This window comes from Eublepharis macularius, chromosome 12 (genome assembly GCF_028583425.1).
Source record: "Eublepharis macularius isolate TG4126 chromosome 12, MPM_Emac_v1.0, whole genome shotgun sequence".
NCBI lineage: Eukaryota > Metazoa > Chordata > Lepidosauria > Squamata > Eublepharidae > Eublepharis > Eublepharis macularius.
The window spans coordinates 75,305,174-75,328,922 of NC_072801.1; the positions used below are offsets into that span (position 1 = coordinate 75,305,174).

Here is a 23,749-nt window from a genome sequence, read left to right on the forward strand (position 1 = left end):
CTTAAACTAAACTATCTGCACTAGAGGTGAGCATGGATCGGGGAAAACCCATGGGCCATGGGTCTGTGTCTGTGGTGACTCACAGATCATGGGCCATGAACTTTTCATGGACCAGTGGTGGTTTATGAACCAACTAGTTTGTTGGTCTGGGATGGTGGTGGGATGTCTTTAAACCCCCTTGCTGCCAGTCAGCTGGAGCAAAGGTGGATTTAAATGTTAAAGTTCTCCTTGCCAGCAATGCTGGAATGCTCTAACCTTCTCCCCTTGCTCCAGCTGACTGAGGGTCACAATGTAACTACAGTTTCAGTAGTCTTCATTTCTGAATATTTGTCACATGTTGGCTTTGTTTCCTTTTAATAAGAGTCACAGACAATTGTCAAAGCAATTGGCCAAACTGACTTTCAGACTAATTGCATTCTCTCCCTTCTGTAAATACCGCAGTCAGATTCTTGATGCTTTCTTCCACATTAGTTGCTCTCTGTTGTTCAGCTCAGGCCTCAGAAGAATAATGTAGCATTTAGGTGAAAAGATACAAGCCAGTAAACCTGCACTGGATGCCAACATAGAGAAGATCTCCACAGCTACCATGTATTTCCCTTTGGTGCTCAGGTAGGTTGGAACAAAAGTCAGCCAAACACTACAAAATATCAGCATGCTGAAGGTGATGAACTTGGCTTCGTTGAAACTGTCTGGCAACTTCCTGGCCAGGAATGCCACAATCAAGCTGATGAGGGAGAGAAGTCCCATATACCCCAAGACAACATAAAACAGCAGAACAGACCCTTCATTACATTCTAGTACAATCTCACCGGTCAGGGATTGTTTATCCATATCTGGGAAAGGGGGAGATTTTACTATCCACACCGTACAAATGGCTCCTTGAATAAGGGAACAGGAAAGGACAATGGAGTTGGTCAGTCTTTTCCCCACCCACTTCCTCATGCTGGAACCAGGTCTGGTGGCCATGAAAGCTACAATCACGGTGATGGTTTTGGCCAAGACACAAGAAACAGCCACTGAGAAGATGACGCCAAAAGCAGATTGTCGAAGAAAGCACGTAACCTTCCGAGGTTGCCCGAGAAAAAGTAAAGATGAAAGAAAGCAGAGAAGGAGGGAGACCAGGAGTGTGTATGTGATATCCCGGTTGTTCGCTTTGACTATGGGAGTACAGCTGTGCTTAATGAAAATTCCTAACACCAAAGCAGTGACTAAGGATGAAGAAACAGCAACTGAAGCCAAAGTGATCCCTAAAGGTTCTTGATATGAGAGAAAGCTTATTTTCTTGGGAATACATTGATCATGGTCCGTACTTGGATACCGATCTTCTGGGCATTTGAAGCAATCAGCCATGTCTGGGGGGGGAAAGCAGAGGAGGCATATCATTGCAAGTACATATGGGCCATTTCCACACACGTTAAATAATGCACTTTCAATGCACTTTAGCAATCCTTTAGAAGTGGATTTTCCCCCCACACATGGAAAAGCAGTTTCAAATGTTCACTAAAGAGTAGTGAAAGTGGATTATCCAATGTGTGTGGAAGCAGCCATGGTCTACAGGGCCAACTCATTTCACCATGTTGAATATGGGAGCAATCGGTGAGGTGTTCTTCATGCTCATTTTAGCATTTGCTTCTATGTGTGGAAGGCAGCTGATCATATTTTCTGCCCTGCAGCTGTGCCCTCTCAGCCACCGATCCCTCTACTCATGGTGGCAGCAATGGCTGCTTCTGTTGCATCTTCTTTCGCCTTCCTGTCCCTCTGCCTGGTGGCTGCCCACCCATCCCTTCTCCCACAGTGGTGAGACAATAACTATGTGCTCAGGGCTACATAACAGCCCCTCTGCTCACAGTGACTGCCACTGTTTACGCTCCGTCACCTCATTTCTTACAGCAGGAATGCCCGCCTGCTCAACTCTGTGTTCACAGCAGCTGCTGCTACTGCTTGTGCCCACCCGCCCACCTATACATTTGTGTCCAGGTCTCTTCCTCACATGGACAATGTGCAGCTAGCAAGCCATTGACCTACCAGGACTTTTCTTGGTGCCTTAATCGCTAATCTGCCCCAGCAGGAGTATCACTTTATTTCTCATTGGTAATGGTCAAAGTTGGATGTGTGAATCAACAACACAGGGAAGGGAAACATTGTTTCTCAGTTTATCTCCTTCCAAAATTTTTGTGCCCCATAATATTTGAACATGGAGACTGAGGATAAAAAGTTTCATAGTCACCATGGGTGCGTTGTGGGAAGTCAGAGGTGAATGAACCCTGAACTCCACCACATCACCTACCTTTCTTGTCTGAAATCTTCCCTTCTGGGCATCGAGTACAATTGTAGCAGCAAAATTTCTCCCCTTCTTTCTTTTCCTTCAAATAACCAGGGAGACAGGGGTCATTGCATAAAGACTGGGGCACCATCTATCCATAGACATGAAAAACATAAAAGGAGATTCGGATGGGAGGCATTGGACAATACCAAATTTGCTCTTCAGCTGTGGTATAAAGATTTATTTAGAAAACATCTCTGCTGCTTTCTCCAGAAACTTGCCCAAGACAGCTCAAAGAGGAAAAACATAATAAAATTATAAAAAAACAACAGCATAAAAGGGTCATATAATTTGCCAATCATAAAAACAATCCAGGACATAAACTCAGCATGAAAACAAATCAGCAGCCAAAAATGATATACATAAAACGATCATGAATCTAGAAGCAGAAAGAAATCAGCAGCCAAAAATGATGTATATAAAAAAATAATCAAACTTGAAGCAGAAAGAAATGTTTTTATCAGTGATAGGAAATCAAACGGTAAAAGATTGGCCAAAGGACCAAAGAGTTGAGGGATCCTGAAGGGGCAGGGCATTCCAAAGCCAAGCTGCCACGCCAGACAAAGTCCTGTATCTTGTCTCCTCTGGCCTACATCTGGAGGCAGGGGCAGAGAGAACAGGGCTTGAGAAGAGGATCTTAACACGTAAGCTGGCTAATGTAGGAGAAGGTGCCCTTCAAGTACCCCAATCCCGATCCATTTAGGTCCATAAAGAACCAGCACATTGAATTGTGTGCAAGAAATCATGGACAATCCAATGCAGACCTTTCAGCACAGTATGCTACAAACCCTCTATACATTTCCCAACAATTGCCTGGTTACTGTGTACTGTTGAAAGAAAACATGGGGGGGGGTTTCTTTCTTTTGCTTTTGAATGTGGTTTGAAACAATGCTTTCACTATGGAGCCTGATCAATTATAACAATATTAGTTGGACCAGGAACAGAAATCTCTGGTCCTCTAGGCACATCTGTTGTTATCTTAAACAGAGTTAAACCCTTCTAATCCCACTGATTTCAGTCAGTTTAACTCTATTTAGGACTAGAGATGGGCATGAACAGCAATACGAACAAAAAAAAAAAAGCCACGAACAGCCCAATCTGCTGTTTGCGAACAAGCTGTTTATGAGGCCCCATTCTAAATGAACAGGTGGTTGTTTGCAAGCCTTGTTCGTTGCTGTTTGTCACGCCAGACAGTCTGGTACCTGCAATCAACCCCTTGGCAGCTTAGGCAGGGATTGTCTGAACTCTATCTGAACTCCTGCTGTTGCCCTGGAAACCCCAAACCAAGCCCAATTTAGCTTGCTATGTAGGTCTTCCTTTCAAGTGTGGAGCTCCAGATTTGTTACAAGGGAGCAAAGACGAGGCGGGAGGGGGGCTCCCAGCTCTGTCTTTGGAGAGGGAGAGACAGTTGCTGTTGGCATTTTGATAGAGAGAGTGCATTGAAGCTTGAATATTCTTTGTGTGTGGTGGGATAGGGATCTACCCCTTCAAGTTCCAGGGCTGCTGCCAAGCTCTGGGCCAAGCTATTATTTATTATTGGTACCTTTCCTGGTGTCTGCTCAGGTCAGGTTTCTGGGAGTGGTGCAGTAGGGATCTTGACTTGAATGATGACTGGAGGAGAGCCTGCTGGCCCCCATGAACAGCCAACCATGAACATGTTCATAAACAGGGCCATGTTTGTAGTTGTTCGTGAGTCCCTGTTCATGGATGGCAACGAACAATGAACATCATGTTAGGGTTTTTTTTTCTATTTGTGCCCATCTCTACTTAGGACTGTGCCACTTGTCTACTTTCTTTAGTTTTGAGAATAGAGTCCACCCTAAAGATATCCTGGAGTCCACACCTGATCAAAATGGGATTGCCACACAATCTTCTCATCATTGATGCTGAAGTCTTCTCCTTTGAAAGTGCTGGGTTCCACTCTTCCAACTTTCACTCTCAGGAAAGAATGATTTGAGAACGTGACCAGGTTGATGATGTCAAATCCACGATCCATTTCTTTCTTATCATTGAATGACAGTGTTTCTCCAGCTGAGTTGTTAAATGAAATTTTTTGGAGAAATGAGTGGAGCTGGTTAAAGTAAAATTTAAAAAACAGGATAGTATCATATGGAATTATCCCTATGAAGTTTCCTTAATCCTTTCATTGTCAACACTCTTTGATATGATTCCATCTACAGCCAAGTGCTGGTATTTTGCAGTGGCAGATCACTAAATAATCATAGCAGAATTTCTTCATGTTCCAAGTAGAACAAGAAATCTGAACCCTCAAAACAAATAAGACTAACATTTTTATTTAGTCTACCACAAGACTACCAAAATTTTTATTAGTCTTAAAGGTGCTACTGGACTCTTGCTCTTTTTTATTGCTACAGATAGACTAACATGGCTACCGATCTTGATCTACCTCAAAAAAGTCAAAGAAAGCACCATTTCAAATAGTACTCATTCGGGCAAATGATAGATTCCATCTCACCTTGTACTATTCAAGACAATAATGCCTTTTCACCTGCCAAGAATGGAGGGCATTACCTGCCAAGAATGGAGCCCTTGAAGTTCCACACTTCTTGCACCCCTCATTGAGCTGTCCTTATACCTAGATGTGGACATGGCATGCAAAGCATGTGCCACAGCATAGACCGCATTATAAATACTGTAACTCTCAGCGGTCATGTGCATTTCAAAAACAGGAGCAGGGAGGTCTTCCAGCGTCTCCTCCCTGGTACATGTCTCATTAATATTGACCGGATGCTCAGGACTTGGCAATGAGGAGATGAAAGATTGCTCCCAGAATTCCTTCAGAAAACTATCATCTTGTGCCCAGGATGGTTTCACATTTTGGAGAAACTTCTGGAAACCTGGTATTTCACTTGAATGGACAATGAAGGACATGGCTCCTTGGAAAAACTGGAAATCGATTCCACTTACAAAGGCTCTTTGGAGGCCTGTTACTGCAAAATCAATCTGTCCTGTCATAATCCACACCTTCCTAAATAATATATTTTCTTTATGTGTAGAATTTCCTATAATCATAATAGAATTGAATGAAGCAATAGTCATAGCATCTCCATAGAGAATTAACGTTTTGACTTTGGTGTTGACAAAATATCTATTACTTTTTGAAAAAATGGCCCGTAGTTCCTCCGGAGTATCCCAATTGGTTTGCTTTGGGATTCTTTCTGTGGTGGCCAAACAGATTCCATATTTGGAAAGCAATGGTTCTATGGTCTTTAGGAAATGTTCTCCACTCTCATCGTCCACAGCTAAGAGCCCAACCCACATCCATCCAAAATGGAGAAGCAACTGGACAATCCCCATATACTGATGGGATTCATTTGGGACCATGCGGTAGAAGGAAGTGAACTTAGTCACATGCATCTCCTCAGGAGCAAAGGAACCATATGTGACCTAAGAAGAAATATACAAATGTTTTAGACTGCAAATAGATGAAAGGGAGAGAACTTGTAGGTAAAATAAATATCATCCAATGTGCAATCTACGTCATCTCCACTCCAATCAACGGATTTACAGTAAAAGAAGACAGTTCTTTGTCTGCGACTCTTGATTTTTAAAAAAAAATTCCAAGAAGTAGTGTTATTCCTCAGACTCCTATCATTTAAAATAAAAACATATCACTATACCAGGACTCAGATGGTAAAAGATCTTTTTGTGACAAAATTTGAAGTATAGGAGTCCAGATATTAACAAATGTATGATACTTTCTTTCTGAAAAAAAGATTTGACAAATTCACTGTTACTTTGGGCAACACAAAATATTTCCATATTCAAGTGTACAAAGCTTGGATATTTAAAGATCAGTCATTTTTCCAGTTTGCTGCTATTACACGCATAGCTATAGATAACAATACTGAGATTAATTCAACCTGTGGTTTATTTACTATGTCTGAGACTATTCATATCCCGTGCCAGTAAGGGTAGAAAATAGCTAGATTGACCAATAGTTGGACTTCATACATGTGTGGAATTTCAGAGAGAAAAAAATCCCCTCCCTTTAACAACCTTAGTAGATGGATCAATGGTGTGATTTGGTACATATGCGGACTGTTTGATCGCACCAGTCTATGCATTTAACATTATTGAGAAAATGTTCAGCTTCTGCCAAAGTACTCACTAAGCATAGTTGTGGTTACATTTTCTGAAACGATGGGGATATAATTTTGGGGGGAATGGTCATGGGGCAGAAAATAAATATATTTCAAGTGCCCTGTTCTTTCTGCCTCCTCCCATGCACAGACATTGCAATCAGCCTTCAATTTTACATTCAAAACAATGGAAAGCTTTATTTTTTTAGTTGGTTCATACCTTCTGTCTTCTAAACTACAGAGTCAATCCTGGAATGACAAGAACATAACTTTTAAAATTACTCATGCGTCAATATGCACAACACCCTACCTGTGGAGTCTTGTAAAGGCTTAAGATATCTGCCATGTGGTAGGAGGTCTCAGAATCAAGCCCTCCAATGGCAGCTATGAGGTGTTTCTGGGTGTCACATTTGTAGTTGGGGACAAACCTTTGTAACTTGAAGAGCAGACCGAGAGTGGCATAGTAAGTCAACCTCGTATCATAGTAGCTGTCAGAAATGTGAGAGCCAAGAGTGATATTGGGCAAAATTTTGGGATTCTCATTGATTTCACTGATAGCAAATGCCATGGCTAGGACGTGCTGGTAGAACTTGGTCACCATTCTGTAAAGAGAGTTAAATGATCTTCAGTAGGAGTATCCTAAGACACACCAACACATTTTACTGTAATCCTGATTACATCTGGCTGATTTAATTGTCTAAGAAGAGAAATATGCTTATATTTGTTAAGAATATTTCAGAGTTAACCATCATCTCTGAAGTGAACCGGATAGCCCAGTTTAGCCCAATTTCAAAAGGTCTTAGATGCTAACCAGAGTTAGCCCTGCTTATTACTAGGATGCAAGACCACCAAGGAAATCTAGGGTTGCTATCTAGACACAGGTGATAGCAAAGCACCTCAGTTCATCTCTTGCCTTGAAACCCCTATGAGGTCGCCATAAGTCGGGAGAAGAAATCTCAGCTTGATGGCACTTTACACACAATAAACATCTTCATCTTCAGCTCACGTAAGAGTTAGGAATATGCATCAAAGTGCCAAATGTGTGTGTAATTCATGGAGCATCGACCCTTTAACTGCCAGATATGGTTCCATTATCCCTATGTATGGGACCATACAAGCTATTGTAAACCCCACACACTATTTTGTCACTATTTTGCCTTATACTTAGGTGTATTTCAGGTTTGAGCTTCCTCCCCTATGTCTCTGGAAAGCAAATCTCTCGTTAGGGAGTAGATACATCCTGTCTCTGGTGCATATAAATCCACATTCACAAACACCAATGAACCTTCCAGTGTGTCTGCAGTCTGCTATGTCATGTACATCTGCTGAAGTATATTTTGAACTTTTGAAGCTCATTACGGGATAAGCATAATAAATATTTCTTCCGCCACCTGTACTTTCCAAGATAAAAATACGAGGATGGGAGAAGAAATCTCACCACTAATGCAAATAGAATGTAGCATGCAAAATTCTAACTGAGACTGGTAAGGAACAAGAGGTGTGGGGAACCGACCCTTTAGATCCACGGTTGAGCATCTTGTCACTTTCAAGAATGGTGATTACAATCTGGTCAATTTCACATGATACGGGGACAGGGGAAGGGGGAGCCTTACTGTGGAACTTGAAAGAAGTTTTTTGAAGGATGTTTCTTGAAAGTAAATTCATAGAAAGTACAGAAGATCTGAGAAGTAATCCCACCAATGAGAAGATCCCCAGACTGGTACCATTCATATGGAATAAAGAGGCGATTATCCACAGCACACTTTGAAACATCTACTTTACATGCCACAGGAAATAAGAGAGAAAGCAGCAGCGCCAGTCTCGCCATCCTGGGGGCAAAGTTTCTCTCCAGGTACATGATCACCTGTGCCTACCTACTCTCTAACAGGCAACTTTGGGAGCTGGATTCCTGATGCCTTACTGAAAGGGAAAGAGATCCATGTTAAATCCACACTCTGCACATATAATAATTCAAGCCTTGAATGCTAGCAGAGATTGCACATAATCTGGTTTGAAGATTAGTTTAACAAAGCAAAAGCAAACAAAAACCGGCGATCAAAGTGACAGAGTCCTGCCTGCCTTTGAGCTCTGCCCCTAGCTCGAAGTGGCAAAGAGGGGCTTTTTAACTTCATTCAGGCATCTCTGCTGATTCCCCCCCCCCCGAACACCTGCTGGATCCCATGGGACTTTGCCAAGGAAAGAAATGACAAGGAAAGAAATGACAGTGATTTGGATAATTCCTGAGGGAGAGAATTATCTTTCCAGAGTCTGAGCTCCAAATGGCATCACAGGTAGAAACATGTGTAACCCCCCCCCCCCCCCCAGTTCTGACTACTAATCTCCTGTGGTCTGTGGGACAACATGCAGGATATATACTCCAGATTCCCATGGGAAGCAAAAGTTTACAGCAAAGTCAGGACAGTTACTTGATAGGGAACTTGGGGCAGTGTTTCATAACTGTAAACTAAAAGCTGCCTGTTTAAGTTGTCCAAGTTGTAGTAACGACACGAGACAGGGTCTGGATGCAAAGTCTCTCCCTCCAAAGATGGAGGCGAGAGTTTTATTTGCTTGTATTCAGGAAGTCCCGGATGCCCAAATATGGTTATAGCAACAGTTACAAGTTACACATTCCATTCTCAGCCAACTAAGCAAAATATGCTGTGATCAGACTTTTGTCTTATCTAGGAAGCATAATGGAAAGAAAGGTACATCATGAGCCTCTGAGCGTAGAAGAATATTACTCAGAGTGTATGGGAATGTTGTGCTCTGTGAATGATGAGAGAACAAGATGAAACTACTCCCTGATTCCTGTTGTGGTGTGCCAACTGACCAGAAATCAGGGATGTAAAGAGTTGTTAATGCAAACTGGGTGGTGTGCCAGCTCCAGTCTACACTAGTCTTGCAAAGAATTTCCTTCTCGCTAAGCATGCTTGCAGCTGAAGCTTAAGTGAAGTAAATGCACCAGTCTTGAGTCATTCCTATCTTCCCCTTGGTCTTGTTTCAGTGAAGATTTTTTAGGCTATTCACCAGAACAGAGGTTTTTGTTAGGGTTTGCATCATTGTATGTATGAAGGAGGCCCCCTAATTTCCAGTCGTGTATATACTAGCCATAACCCCTACTGACCTTAGGATCAAAAAGAAGCTCACAGACTTATTGCGGGCTGAGTTGGTGTTGAGGGCAAGGATGAAGTGCAGGTGTGGCCAAGATGAGGAGGAACGGCTAGTTCTCCTCCTGACCAGAAACATGGTCAGCACCATTCCTGGAGATTCTTCGGCCAGAGCAGCATGTTTCTCACCCAGCCTCCACTCTCTCAGGGCAGCAGAGGGGTTGTCACAACTTTAAGAATAATAACAACAACAACATTCGATTTATATTCTGCTCTTCAGGACAACATAATGCCCACTCAGAGCAGTTTACAAAGTATGCCATTATTATCCCCACAATAAAACATCCCATGAGGTGGGTGGGGCTGAGAGAGCTCCAGAGAACCGTGACTAGCCCAAGGTCACCCAGCTGGCTTCAAGTGGAGGAGTGGGGAATCAAACCTGGTTCTCTAGATTAGAGTCCCGTGCTCTTAACCACTATATCAAACTGTCTCATATAAATATGGGTTTGGTGGTTTTGAGGAATTGGGCCGGATCCTAAAAGGATGAGTGGGGCATTTGGGCAGCTCACCCCTGTGGATTGAGGGGCAAGGGTAAACCAGCATGGCTGGCGGTGGAATAACGCTTGCTGTGGTGCACCAGCACAGGGGCTGGAGTTATATGCATCAGACAGCGATAGGGCCTTTTGATGCCAACGGGGATCTGTTGCACAAATGCCTGGCCAATGCTTCATTTAGCTGTAATCAATGAAGCTGTGGTCATTCCAACCAAAAGATGGTGTCTGTATGTTATTTACCGGAACTCAGACTGAACATAGCCAATAGGCGACAAAACATACTGCTATTAAGAAAGCAAGGTTCTCTAGAAAAGTCAAAAATGCTAGGAAAAGTAGAAGGCAGTAGGAAAAGAGGAAGACCTAAAACAAGATGGCTTGACTCGATCAAAGAAACTGCACAGATGAATGTATGTATAGATTACATAGCAATTTCATTCACATTTTGACAAAACTGGTGTTTATATATCATTTACCTATCCTGCAAAATGCACTTCAGAACAGAAATAAACATTTTTGAATGATGTAGTTACAATCCAGGTTTTAGGAACATGTGATTTGCACATGGAAGTCATGCCAGATGTCACAGGCTGGAGAGGAAATTAAAGTAACAGATGATCAAAGATCCAATGGAAGGACGGTAATGCTACTTTAACTTCTGAGAAAGGTGAAAGAAGACATTTCTATTATCGCGTCTCACATGACACGATAACTTTAAAACCAATTGTTTAATTACTGTAAAGAACTTGTCATTTTTTAAAAAATCAAATGCATGAACTCCTAATAAATCATAGAATCATAGCGTTTAAGTGACCTTAAAGACCGTCTAGTCCACCCCCTTGCCAAATGCAGGAACAGCCTAAAGTATCCTTGACAAGTATTTGTCCAGCAGCTCCTTGAAGATTGCCAGTAAGGGGGAACCCATCTCAGCCCAAGGCTGCCAATTACATGGCTGGAGTCATCTTATCTTCCCCAAAACGTAAGATACACAAGCATATGCCTGAACATTTGTCTCTTGTATGTTTACATGTCTTTTGGTATATAAATATTCATCTGTAAATTGTGTGTATTTACTACCCCGTACATAGCACACACTTTCTCTCTCTTCTTCATCTCAGGGCCAAGCTACACATGACAAATGACACTTGAATGGCAAGTGTATTTCTCCCTGTTCACTTGCCCTCCACTCAATCCATTTGCCATTCAAGTGTCATTCGTCATGTGCAGCTTGGCCCTCAGAAGTCGCTCTCTGATGTCTTATGGATCTGTCAGTCAGTCATTTATTATTACAGCAAAAGCCAGTAAAACAAAACAAATCTGCGATAAGAAATAAGTTATTACATCAGGGCATAACAATAAGACCAGAGCATTAGTGCTGGAAGAATTAATGAAATAAAAACAATGAAGATAAAAAAGTTAAGAAAAAAATTGCAAAAGCAAGTATACCATTTTCAGCTAAAAGGAGTCTGTGGGCCAAGCTACACATGACGAATGACACTTGAACAGCAAGTGTATTTCTCCCTGTTCACTTGCCCTCCACTCAATCCACTTGCCGTTCAAGTGTCATTCGTCATGTGTAGCTTGGCCCTGTGTCTCCTAATGGCTACCCCATACATTTACTACCCCATACATAGCACACACACACACACTCTTTTTCATCTTAGAAGTCTCTCTCTGGGCCAAGCTACACATGACGAATGACACTTGAACGGCAAGTGGATTGAGTGGAGGGCAAGAGAACAGGGAGAAATACACTTGCTGTTCAAGTGTCATTCGTCATGTGTAGCTTGGCCCTCAGATGTCTTATGGATCTGTAATCACAATGATTCAGCAAACGGGCCAGCAATAAAGACCTTGACATATTCTAGTAAAGCAAGAAACTAGCATCTCCCTTTCTTAGGGCAACCACCATTACCATTAACCTCGGACAGGAAACCTGTTCTACTTTTATTTCCTCCCACAGTTTAAGGAGGAAGCTGGTAAAAGTCTCTAAGGATGGGTAAGGAAATGTGGAAATTAATAAACAAAATGAGCGGTTGAGAGATACTTTTCTGTCTAGTTTCACAACATTCAAATAAAAGAATCGGGATCTGTTACTAGTGGAAGTCATGATGGCCTCAAGAATAGATGGTTCCTGGACTACCTTGAAATTAACAGATCCCATCCAGGCTTAAAACAGTTTTATATGTATGACTATGTATAAGGCCATTTCCACACTCGTTGAATAATGCACTTTCAATGCACTTTCGCAATCCTTTTGAAGTGGATTTTTTGTTCCACACATGGAAAAGCAGTTCCAAATGTTCACTAAAGAGTATTGAAAGTGGATTATCCAATGTGTGTGGAAGCAGCCAATGTCTTCTTCACGCTCTTCTTCTGTGGTTTCTTATGTTGTGTAACACATAGCTCACTCTCTTTAAGATATTTTCTAAGAAATTGGTATAAGTTATTGCAATTTATTGTACTGTATTTTATCTCAGATTTTTTTGTATTTGCCACATTGTAAACTTTATTTTCTGTATTCAAGTTTCAATAAAACCTATATATATATATATATATATATATATATATATATATATATATATATATATATATATATATATAAAGAATAGATGGTTTTAAAGGGGGATTAGACAGATTCATAGAGAAGTCCATCAACAGCTACTAGCCATGGTGAGTTAAGGGAACCTCCACATCAGAATCAGTCAGTCGCTGAATATCATCATGTGAAGATCAGGGCAAAGCCTTGGCCTCCATGTCATGTTTGTTGGCCCTCTGGGGCCATTGATTGGACACTGCGTGAAATGGACCACTGATCTTATCCGGTTGCAAACTTTCCAGCGTTTGTTTGCTCTTCTGTTTGGAAGATGTCGGACGGGGCACAGTCCACTGCAGCATCAGCTTGCCTGCAAAAAGAAAAAAAACATTATTAATATGGAATGATTAATAACTACATGGACTTACCTTGATATATTTACTTTGAAGAGAATTGAACTTTGCATTGAGTCAGGGACATTTTCATGGGTTGGATACCCTGGCTGATTGATCAAACTGAAATGTTACAATATGTATTGCAATATACTATGTATATTGTTATAAATTGCACTTTGAGCACTTGTACTTTCTACATAAGAAAGTAATAATATTGCATTCAAGTGGTGATATTGTACGTGGTCTCCTTTGGAGTTTTCCTCCTCAGTGTATTAGGCTCTACTTATGTTCTTACGTTCTGTAATTTTGATGTCTATGAAAAAATTTAGTCAGATTTTTATTAGTTGTGGCGTATTGAGCCCGTCTGACAGGGAGGGCAGTCTACCAATGTAATGTAATAAATAATAATAAATATTTTTTGTTTTATCAAATTGGTTTCTCCTCTGTAATCTGTCTCCAGTCTCAGCAAGAAAGGTGGGCTATGGACGAATTAAATAAATAAATCAGGAGGTTCTTAAAGAGGATTATAACAATTTCTCCTACGAAACATTTTGGAATTTCTGAATATAGATTTATAAGGTCTTAACTTTTTCTTTTTCCACTCATCTGCTCAGAAATTATCTTGGAAGCAAAGTTGCCACATAGCAGCATCAGTTGGCCTGACTTTTTCACAGAATTGCATAAGCCAAAAACAAGGAATTCTTTTTGCAGATCAACTGAAGAAAGTGTCTTGATTTCCAATTTCTCACATCCCACAATTGAACAATAATAAGTGTTTTGTCTTTTACATGCAATTCTTAACTCCCACCTCCTGTCTAATTTCACACTGTAAATTACTTGGGACAGGGATCCAGATATATGATCTTCCGATAGCCTTCTCCTTGTGTCCAGGGTCTACAGCCCAGCCCCTGGATGTACCTGGAGAAAAGGATGGGAGACCCTCGGGAGACAACGGCCCAGTTGCCTCAGCAGACAGCCAGGCCCAGCACCAGCCGGCCACAGGGGGAAGGGAAGAGACATCCAAGCCCCAGCCAGCCACAGGGGGGAGGGAAGAGACACCCAAGCCTCAGAGGGTTAGAAGGGGCAGGTGGAGGCCAGCCAGCCCCACCCTCCAGTGGGAGTCCAGGGGGCCAGGTAAGGAGACTGGGGGCAACCCAGAGGGGGCTAGAGCAGACAGAGAGGGCCAAGACAGTGGGGACAGGCAGCCAGCAGTGGGCCAAGCTGAAGCCTTACCAGCCAGGGAGGAGAAGCAGCCTCAGCATCTCAGAGCCACGCCCCAGCCCGCAGCCCAGCTGGAAAGCAGTAACTTAGCCCAGGGGATGCTAGGAGCTGAGCAGCTCCAGGTGGAACTGCCTGAGGCATTCTGTGGGAGGAGATGGACAGCCAGCCAGGGAGGCTCAGCTGTGCCTGCCTTCAGCCATCAACTCTGAGAGAGGGGGAAGAGGGGGAGAGGGAGAGGGGGGAGAGAGGGGGGAGAGAGAGGGAGGGGGAGAGGGGGACAGAGAGAGGGGGGAGAGAGGGAGAGAGAGGGAGAGAGGGGGAGGGGAGGGGAGGGGAGGGGAGAGGGGAAGAGAGAGGGGGGAGAGGGGAGAGAGAGGGGGAGGGAGAGGGAGAGAGGGGGAGAGAGGGAGAGAGGGGGTGAGAGAGAGGGGGAGATGAGGGGGAGGGGAGAGAGGGGGAGAGGGAGAGAGGGAGGGGGAGAGGGGGAGGGGAGGAGAGGGGAGGGGAAGAGGGAGAGAGGAGGCAAGGAGGAGAGTCAATGGAGGAGAAGATGGCAAAGATCAAAGGAGGTGAGTGGCACAGGTTGAGCAGGCCAGCAAGTGGACTGAGAGGGAGTCTGGGTGAGGTATACCATCCCTCCTTCCACAGAGCAGGGTCCTGCAGCTTCCCCGGCACCCCTTTGACGTCAGGGCCGGCTATATTGGTGTCCTGCCCAGCGGCGGTGGCCGCTGCAAGCCCTGACACCTTGGCATACCTTCTTTTAGGACAGTCTGTTCTATCAGGTTGCAGGCTTTGTGGCAAGTCCACTCTTTTGGAAGGTAAACAGTGTTGACATTAATCCAGCCTGGCTCAGTAAATCAGACGCAGTCAGAGACCCACCAGCTAACTGGCTCCACTTCTGGATCTGGAGATGAGTTTGTCAGCCCCCAGGAAAAGTCCTGGAATGGCTCTGCCTCATCTGTTGGAGGGATGGCATCCCTGAGAAACCGCCACACTCTCTCCAGAGACAAATACAAGAGTGAAGTTTATTTGCATACGAGAGGCACGGAAGCAGGTAACACTGGCACTAATTATTGTGTCTGAAGAGTTTGGTGTGCAAAAGCAGTAGTGGGGGAGGGCAGAGAAATACCACATGCATGGCGAATCAGCATGCCGGGAAGCAGCCTGCCAGCGGCCTGGGAATTACTCGGAGATAATGTCCAGTTACACCGAATGCAGCTTGGCCACAGTTTCTAACCATCATTAGCAGCAGCCACTTGAAGCAGAGAGAAGAAGTGGGAGTTAAGCTATCCGGAGTTGTTTTGGATATCCATCAAATGTTCCTTTCTCATACACCCCTCCCGAGTTAAGTCCTTATGGTTACAGCCGTAATATTTCCCCTATCCCTGCCTCCATCTCTCCGCTTGCACCTTTGATAATATCTCTACCTCAGCTTTGCTCCAGGCAGCTCAGGGTAGCCAGCAAAGGAGGATCCTAGTTTTGATTCTTTACAATCACTCAATGTCCACTGCTGCAAGCTGCTTGCAACAGGGATTCACCTGTGTGGCAAAGAATATCTTCTGATGGCATTGTGGAAGTCATTGCCAAATGTTGCACTAGGGGGTGCTGGTATGCCACAAAAACAACAATTTGTGTGATGTGCTAAATGAATTAATTAAATGGCCCTGGGCATTCTTCAATTGGACTAACTCACCATATCCAGGGACACATCCAAGAGCGAGGTTTATTTGGAGATGAGAGGCATGGAGTCCAGAGACACAGGGCCAAGCTACACATGACGAATGACATTTGAACAGCAAGTGTATTTCTCTCTGTTCACTTGCCCTCCACTCAATCCACTTGCTGTTCAAGTGTCATTCGTCATGTGTAGCTTGGCCCACAGTGACTGGCCTCATCCAGTGACTGGCCTCTTGCTCATAAGTGTTTCATGAGCACTTCACCTTGCATAAACGTAGGCCCTGAATATTAACTTACATACAGATTGATATGCCAATTTTCATTGCCTGTCTTCTTCTTATTCAAAGGGTTATAAAATCCTTCCTTCAATGAAGTGCAAAAGAGAGATCAAACCCATCTCATTTCCTCCCCTCTTCCATCTTTGCTGCAGAAGGGATCATGCATTCTTTGTTCTTGACCTTTGTGCTATTTGCTGTTCCACCCTGTAAGTGTCTCTTCAGGGAGATCAAAATCAAAATAAGTCCAGTAGCACCTTTAAGACTAACCAATTTTATTGTAGCATAAGCTTTTGAGAATCAAGATCTCTTCGTCAGATGCATGATCCAAACTGGTCAAATACAGAAGAGGAGGGGAGATAGGGGAGAGAAGGAGACATATATCAGAAGGGGACAGGATGCAATTAGCGGGGAGGCAACCAAAACATTCCTTTGCTAGTAAATGTAAACATCTCCTTTTGGTGTGGAGTCAGTTTGCCGTGTTAATTTGTAGCAGTATAAGCATCCAATTCCTATGTAGTATAAGCCTTCGATAACCACAGCTCTCCCTGCCAGATGCATCTGATAAAGAGAACTGTGGTCCCCAAAAGCCCACACCAGGCATCACTGGGCTCCCCCAGACCCCACCTCTGTAAAGGAAATCTGTTACCTGTGATAATGTGATAACCATTCATAGTCTCTATTCAGTCCCAGCTTGACAGAGTCAAATTTGCATATGAATTCCAATTCAGCAGCCTCCCGTGGATCTTCAGGGAGACAATCTCATCCTGGTTTCCCTTTTGCTACTTTTGAGATTCAGGGTTTTTTTTGTTACTCGTCTTTTCACTTCTCCTCTTGCTCACCTTTCCTCTAAGCCATTCAGACAGCTAGCATAGGAGAATCTTAATGCAGGTTCATTACAACCAGTAAACGTAATTCCTGAACTTTGCACAAGGGGGAAGTGATGTGCCAAAAATAACAATTGTGTTATATGCTAAATGAAATAATTAAATCGTCCAAGACATTCTTCATGTAGAATATGACCATCAACCAGTAACTGGCCCCTTGCCCTTAAGTGTCTCATGAGAACTTCACCTTTCATAAATGTAGGCCCTGAATATCAATTTACATACAGGATTGGATATGCAAATTGTCTTCACCTGGCCTCTTATCCAGAGGGTTTTAAAATGCTTCCTTCAAACAAAGTGTGACTGAGAGGTCACATACATCTCATTTTTTCCCCTTTTCCTTCTTTCCTCCAGAAGGAACCATGCATTCTTTGCTCCTGGCCTTGGTGCTATTTGTTATTCCACCCTGTAAGTGCCTCTTCAGGAAGACAATCTCATTCATCCTGGTTTCCCTTTTGCTACTTTTGAGATTCAGGAGTTTTTTGTTACTGGTCTTTTCTCCTTTGCAGGTGTCCACTCGGCAGTGACCTTGATCCAGCCTGGGTCAGTGCAGCTGAGGCCAGCAGAGACCCTTCGGCTCACCTGCTCCGTTTCTGGATTCTCCCTCACTACTAGTGGGTATGGAGTGGGTTGGATCCGACAGCCCCCAGGGAAAGGCCTGGAGTGGCTGTGCGATGTGGATTGGGAAGATGACAAGTACTACCAGCCCTCATTGAGAAACCGCCTGACCATCTCCAGGGACACATCCAAGAGCGAGGTTTATTTGGAGATGAGAGGCATGGAGGCAGGAGACACTGGCACCTATTAATGTGCCAGAGAAGCACAGCGTGCAAAAGCCATGGGGGACCCAGACAAATACCAGCTGCATCGTGACTCAGCGTGTCCTGATACATATTGCCAAGAGCTTGTGAATGACTAGAAAATAATATCCGGTTCCATCTACGGAGTGCATCCTGGCCACAGTTACCAACCACTACTGCTTGCAGTCCACCTGAATCTCTATAAACAGACACAGGAAGTCATTGTTATGTCACCTGAACTGGGTCAGACCTTGCAGTAAATACTTCTCTCTTATACACCCCTGCTGAATTCAGTCTTTGTGGTTGTAACCAGAATGTCTCCCCCTTTAGGAATTCTGCTAGTAATGTGAACTCAAAGTTGGGCAATTCCTGGAGATTTGGAGTTGGAATCTGGGGAGGGTAGGATTTGGGGAAAGGAGGGACCTTGTCTTGGGTTCCCGGATGTCAGCAGACAATATCACAGGAATCTTTGCCCCTGCCCACTGATGCTCAGCTGATTGGTGGGTGGAAACAACCAGGATGCTCAGCTGATTGGTGGGTGGAAACAACCAAGGGGTGTGATCGGTGTCTCTGCACTGTGCAACACCGTTGTTTCCGGGTCACGATGGAAGTAACATCAATGCACAGGAATGCTGATAGTTATTTCCAGTAAATTCTCACCTCCCTTTACTTCCCATCAATCGTCAAGAGAGGATCTGGCAGTCCAGTTCTTATCAGGGTGGAGTGCCATAAAGCCCTGAAGATAAAGGACACACCTTTGTGTTTGTCGTCAGTGTCCGGCCATCACATTGCTCTGAACATGGAGGTTCTTTTAGGTGCAACTAGAGGATATGTCCTGGTTTGCAGAGCTTACCAACCCAAAAGTTCCTTGTGCTTGCCAATATATAACGGTAGTTGGAATACTGAAAGAGCGGTTTTGTCTCCCCCCAATAGAGCTGCAGCGGAAGTAACATTAAAGTGATGTTATTTGATATTTGGAACAATTGTAGGTTGACAAAAGGAAATATAACTTTTTTCAATATTGTTGGCAGCTGCAAGGTAATTAATAGCTAAACATTGGATACGCCACCTACAGAGATGCAATGGTACAATAAAATATGGGAGATGCGTGTATTGAGTAGAATAACCAACAATTCCTTTTTTGAGGAAAATGTCATAAACAGGTAGAAAGCTAGTCATAAAGAGGAACATGGCATTAGAATAGCGAAAGTGTAATACTACCTCAAATAGGAAAGATTACGATGTGTTTTTTAATTAATTGAACTTAAAATTTGTTATTTCCCCCTTTGTTTTTATTTTTTTAATTTTTTTTTTAAATTTTATGTTTTTAAGATATTATGGGTATTGGAGTATTGTACATTGTGTGTGTTTTGTTTTGGTTAATCAATAAAAGTTTTTTTTTCTTTTAAAAAGGAAGTAACAGGAAGAGCGACCTTCCCTTTTTGTAAACTGTAGCCAAACTTGGATTTTAATAAATGTTAGGCCCTGGCGTTGTTCCCAGAGGGGAAACCAAATGGCTTACATTGCTGTCCTCATTTTATGTTCACAAGGTAGATCTGGTTGAGAGGCTGTGACTGGCCCAAAGTCATCCAGTTGCTTTCTGTGGCAGAGTGGGGGTTCCAACTTGGATCTTCTTGATCCTAATCCGACATTTGAATCACTATACCAATCAGGCTCTGATAGGTCATGGAGGCTGTTAAACAGCTTTTAAAGGGGCTGATATGCTAAGAAAAGGGATCTCTCTCTCCATCACTCCAGCCAATTGCAAACACTCCTGCAAGCTGCAGGTAACAAGGATCCACCTATGTGGGAAAAAATATCTACTGATGGAATTGTGACATGGATTCCCAAATATTGCACTTTGAGTGATATGCTCAATGAATTCATTAAACGGTCAAAGGTATTCTTCATTAGGAATACGGGATCCTCATCTAATCACTGGCTGTTTCTTCAGAAGTAAGACTGCCGCCTTTCATAGATATAGCCCCTGGATATCAATTTACATACAGATAGGTATGCAAATTGTCTTCACTTGGCCTCCTATTATTCCGGGCACTTTAAAATCCCATTTTCAAGCTAAGAGTGGCTCAAAGACAGTCCGACTTATTATTTCCACTCTTCCCACTTTTCTCCAGAAGGGACCATGCATTCTTTGCTCCTAGCCTTTGTGCTATTTGCTATTTTACCCTGTAAGTGCCTCTTCATTCATCCTGGTCTCTATTTGGGTACATTTAAGATTCAAGGCTATTTTGTAACTGGCTTTTCTCTCCTCCTTTCTAGCTATCCATTCTGCAGTGACCTTGACCCAGCCTGGGTCAGTGCAGCTACGACCATCAGAGACACTCCGGCTCACCTGCTCCGTTTCTGGATTCTCCGTCAGTACTTATGGGTATGGAGTGGGTTGGATCCGACAGCCCCCAGGGAAAGGCCTGGAGTGGCTCTGCACTGTCTACTGGGATGATGACAAGTACTACTTGAACTCCCTGAGAAACCGCCTGACTATCTCCAGGGACACATCCAAGAGCGAGGTTTATTTGGAGATGAGTGGCATGGAGGCAGGAGACACAGGCACCTATTACTGTGCCAGAGAAGCACAGCATGCAAAAGCAGTTGAGAACCCAGACAAATACCAGCTGCATTCGTGACTCGGCATGCCTTGATGCTGCAATGTTTTGTAAAGCAGAATCTGACTAGATTGGATCTTTGGCAAAGAAGTAAAAGAGAAATAAAGTGCATGACCGCCAAAGAATTTTTTTTGATAAAGATTCCAAAAGTGGCATGGAATGACAAATGTGCATGAAAAGTCACATGTCCCTAATTATACAACACAGAAGTGAACAAGTGGTGATCCGAAGTTGCAGAGAACAAAATTTCTCCCAGTTCTCCTTGGGGGTAATATTAAATAGTTGAGTACTTGGTGAAATGTGTTGGGTCATGGGAAGGTCAAAACCCTGATCTCAATGGTAGTCAGACAGATGCCTATGGGAGCCTGCAAGCCGGCCATGAAGATGAAGGACACATCTTTGTGTTTGTCCTTAGCATCTGGCAATCACAAGTACACAGCCTCTGAACATGGAGGTACTTTGAGTTGGAGCTAGAGAATATTTGCCCCTACTCCACTCACCAACACCATAACTCCCTGCACACACACTATATAACAGCAGTTAGAATACTGAACAATCCCTTTTGCCTCCTGCCATTAGAGCTCCAGTAATATTGACTGAAGCAGCTGCAGGGGCCCTCGTTCCTTTTTGCAAACTCTGGCCAGAATTTGGAGGAAGGACTCATGCAGATCCCTTCTTCAGTCTCCCTAGCCAGGTATACCAGCTCTTTGACGGAGCCTCATGTTCTTCCCAGGGCAAAGGCTCCTTCACCTTATCGAGGACGTTTCTTCATTGACATCATGCAACTTGCCCCATCCCTGCCTCCATCTCTCTGCTTGACTCGCTGATCACATCTCCAGCTCACCTCTAAACAGTTCAGGCAGCAGCATGGGAGGAACTTAGTGTGGATTCATTACGGCCAGTAAATGTACACTGCTGCAAACTGCCTGCAACGGGAATCTACGTATCAGGCATACAATGTCTTGACAGCATGGTGGCAGTCATTCCCAAAGTTTGCACTAGGGGGTGCTGGCGTGCCACAAAATAACAATTTGTGTAATACGCTAAACTAATTAATTAAATGGTCCAAGCCATTCTTCATTTGGAATACAAGAGTCTCACCCCGTGATGGGGCCCTTGCTCTTAAGTGTTTCATGAGAAGTTCACCTTTCATAAACGTAGGCTCTGAATATCAATTTACATACAGGATTGGATATGCAAATTGTCTTCACCTGGCCTCCTCTTATGCAGAGGGTTTTAAAATGCTTCCTTCAAACAAAGTGTGACTGAGAAGTCACATGAATATCATTTTCCCCTGCTTTTCCCTCTTTCCTCCAGAAGGAACCATGCATTCTTTGCTCCTGGCCTATTTGCTATGTGTTATTCCACCCTGTAAGTGCCTCTTCAAGGAGACAAACCCATTGCTACTTTTGAGATCCAAGTCCTTTTAATAACTTTTTTGTGACTGGTCTTCTCCTTGCTCCTTTTTAGGTGTCCACTCTGCAGTGACCTTGACCCAGCCTGGGTCAGTGCAGCTAAGGCCATCAGAGACCCTCCGGCTCACCTGCTCCGTTTCTGGTTTCTCCCTCAGTACTTATGGGTATGGAGTGGGTTGGATCCGACAGCCCCCAGGGAAAGGCCTGGAGTGGCTCTCCACTGTCTACTGGGATGATGACAAGCGCTACCTGCCCTCGTTGAAAAATCGCCTCACCATCTCCAGGGACACATCCAAGAGCGAGGTTTATTTGGAGATGAGAGGCATGGAGGCAGGAGACACAGGCACCTATTACTGTGCCAGAAGAGCACAGCATGCAAAAGCCATGGGGGACCCAGACAAATACCAGCTGCATTCTTGACTCGGCATGTCTTGATGCTGCAATGTTTTGTAAAGCAGAATCTGACTAGATCGGATCTTTGGACCAACAAGAAAGCGGAGGGGTTCAGAACAAACCAACCCAAAAGGGGGAACCTCCCAGAACCCGAACAAAACACACTACCCGGTGTATCAAATAATTTCTTCAATATATATGTACAATGTCCCTAATTATACAACACAGAAGTGAACAAGTGGTGGTCCAAAGTTGTCCAGAACAAAATTTCTCCCAATTCTCCTTGGGGGCAACATAAAATAGTTGAGTACTTAGTGAAATGTGCTGGGTCATGGGAAAGTAAAAACCCTGATCTCAATGGTAGTCAGACAGATGCCTATGATGGCCTGCAACCTGGCTGTGGAGATGAAGGACACATCTGGCAATCACAAGTACACGGCCTCTGACCATGGAGGTACTTTGAGTTGCAGCTACAGCATTTGCCTCTGCTCCACTCATCAACTCCATAACTCCCTGCACACACACTATATAACAGCAGTTAGAATACTGAACAATCCCTTTTGCCTCCTGCCATTAGAGCTCCAGTAATATTGACTGAAACAACTGCAGGGGCCCTCGTTCCTTTTTGCAAACTCTGGCCAGAATTTGGAGGAAGGACTCACACAGATCCCTTCTTCAGACTCCGTAGCCAGGTATACCAACTCTTTGACGGAGCCTCATGTTCTTCCCAGGGCAAAGGCGCCTTCATCTTATCGAGGACGTTTCTTCATTTACATCATGCAACTTGCCCCATCCCTGCCTCCATCTCTCTGCTTGACTCGCTGATCACATCTCCAGCTCACCTTTCCTCTAAGCTGTTCAGGCAGCAGCATGGGAGGAACTTAGTGTGGATTCATTACGACCAGTAAATGTACACTGCTGCGAGCTGCCTGCAACAGGGATCTACCTATCAGGCATACAATGTCTCTTGACAGCATGGTGGCAGTCATTCTTGAACTACTTGAACTCCCTGAGAAACCGCCTCACCATCTCCAGGGACACATCCAAGAGCGAGGTTTATTTGGAAATGAGAGGCATGGAAGCAGGAGATACAGGCACCTATTACTGTGCCAGACAAGCACAGCGTGCAAAAACAATAGCAAACCCATACAAATACCATCTGCATTGTGACTCGGCATGTCCTAATGCAGACTGCTAAAGGCTTAGGAATTACAAAAAGCTAATAATCACGGACAGCAACCTGGCCACAATTCGGCCACGCCTCCGGCAGCTTTGCTGCTCAAGGAGGGGGCCGTACATTGCTCTCCTGGAAGGAGGAGAGCAGAGCAGCGTTCCCAGGCATCCGGGGTTTTTTCGAGTGGGCGGAGTCAGCAGCCATTGCTGGCTGCTCCGCTCACCCAACACCAGTCGCCTTTGTTGCTCGGCCCACCCTCCTCACCCTA

The 23,749-nt window shown here is 43.9% G+C and overlaps 1 protein-coding gene and 2 gene segments (V, D, J or C); 2 read left to right on the forward strand and 1 right to left on the reverse strand.

Annotated features, from left to right (window-relative positions):
- Nucleotides 1-441: 441 nt before the first annotated feature.
- LOC129339959 (vomeronasal type-2 receptor 26-like) lies at nucleotides 442-7,027 on the reverse strand. Its single transcript, XM_054994522.1, has 4 exons — nucleotides 6,737-7,027; nucleotides 4,167-4,394; nucleotides 2,288-2,414; nucleotides 442-1,352 (listed from the first exon to the last, which is right to left on the reverse strand). Exons 1-4 carry the CDS (start codon nucleotides 7,025-7,027, stop codon nucleotides 442-444), a joined length of 1,557 nt encoding a protein of 518 aa, XP_054850497.1.
- A 7,747-nt stretch (nucleotides 7,028-14,774) lies between these two features.
- Nucleotides 14,775-17,994, forward strand: LOC129339960 (immunoglobulin heavy variable 2-70D-like). The segment is given in 3 exon segments: nucleotides 14,775-14,805; nucleotides 17,430-17,483; nucleotides 17,585-17,994. Coding segments are annotated over 3 exon segments (495 nt in total).
- A 2,024-nt stretch (nucleotides 17,995-20,018) lies between these two features.
- On the forward strand, nucleotides 20,019-22,334 carry LOC129339961 (immunoglobulin heavy variable 2-5-like). The segment is given in 3 exon segments: nucleotides 20,019-20,064; nucleotides 20,156-20,455; nucleotides 21,970-22,334. Coding segments are annotated over 3 exon segments (711 nt in total).
- Nucleotides 22,335-23,749: the final 1,415 nt, after the last annotated feature.

What these genes read in the sequence shown, in the direction of transcription:
- LOC129339959 (XM_054994522.1), bottom strand. Translation starts at nt 7,027, where the DNA reads ATGGTGACCAAGTTCTACCAGCACGTCCTAGCCATGGCATTTGCTATC. An exon ending in GCCTTTACAAGACTCCACAG is followed by an intron (nt 4,395 to 6,736) that starts GTAGGGTGTTGT and finishes TACTTTAACCAG; the next exon opens with CTCCACTCATTTCTCCAAAA. An exon ending in GGCAATCCCATTTTGATCAG is followed by an intron (nt 2,415 to 4,166) that starts GTGTGGACTCCA and finishes GTCTATGGATAG; the next exon opens with ATGGTGCCCCAGTCTTTATG.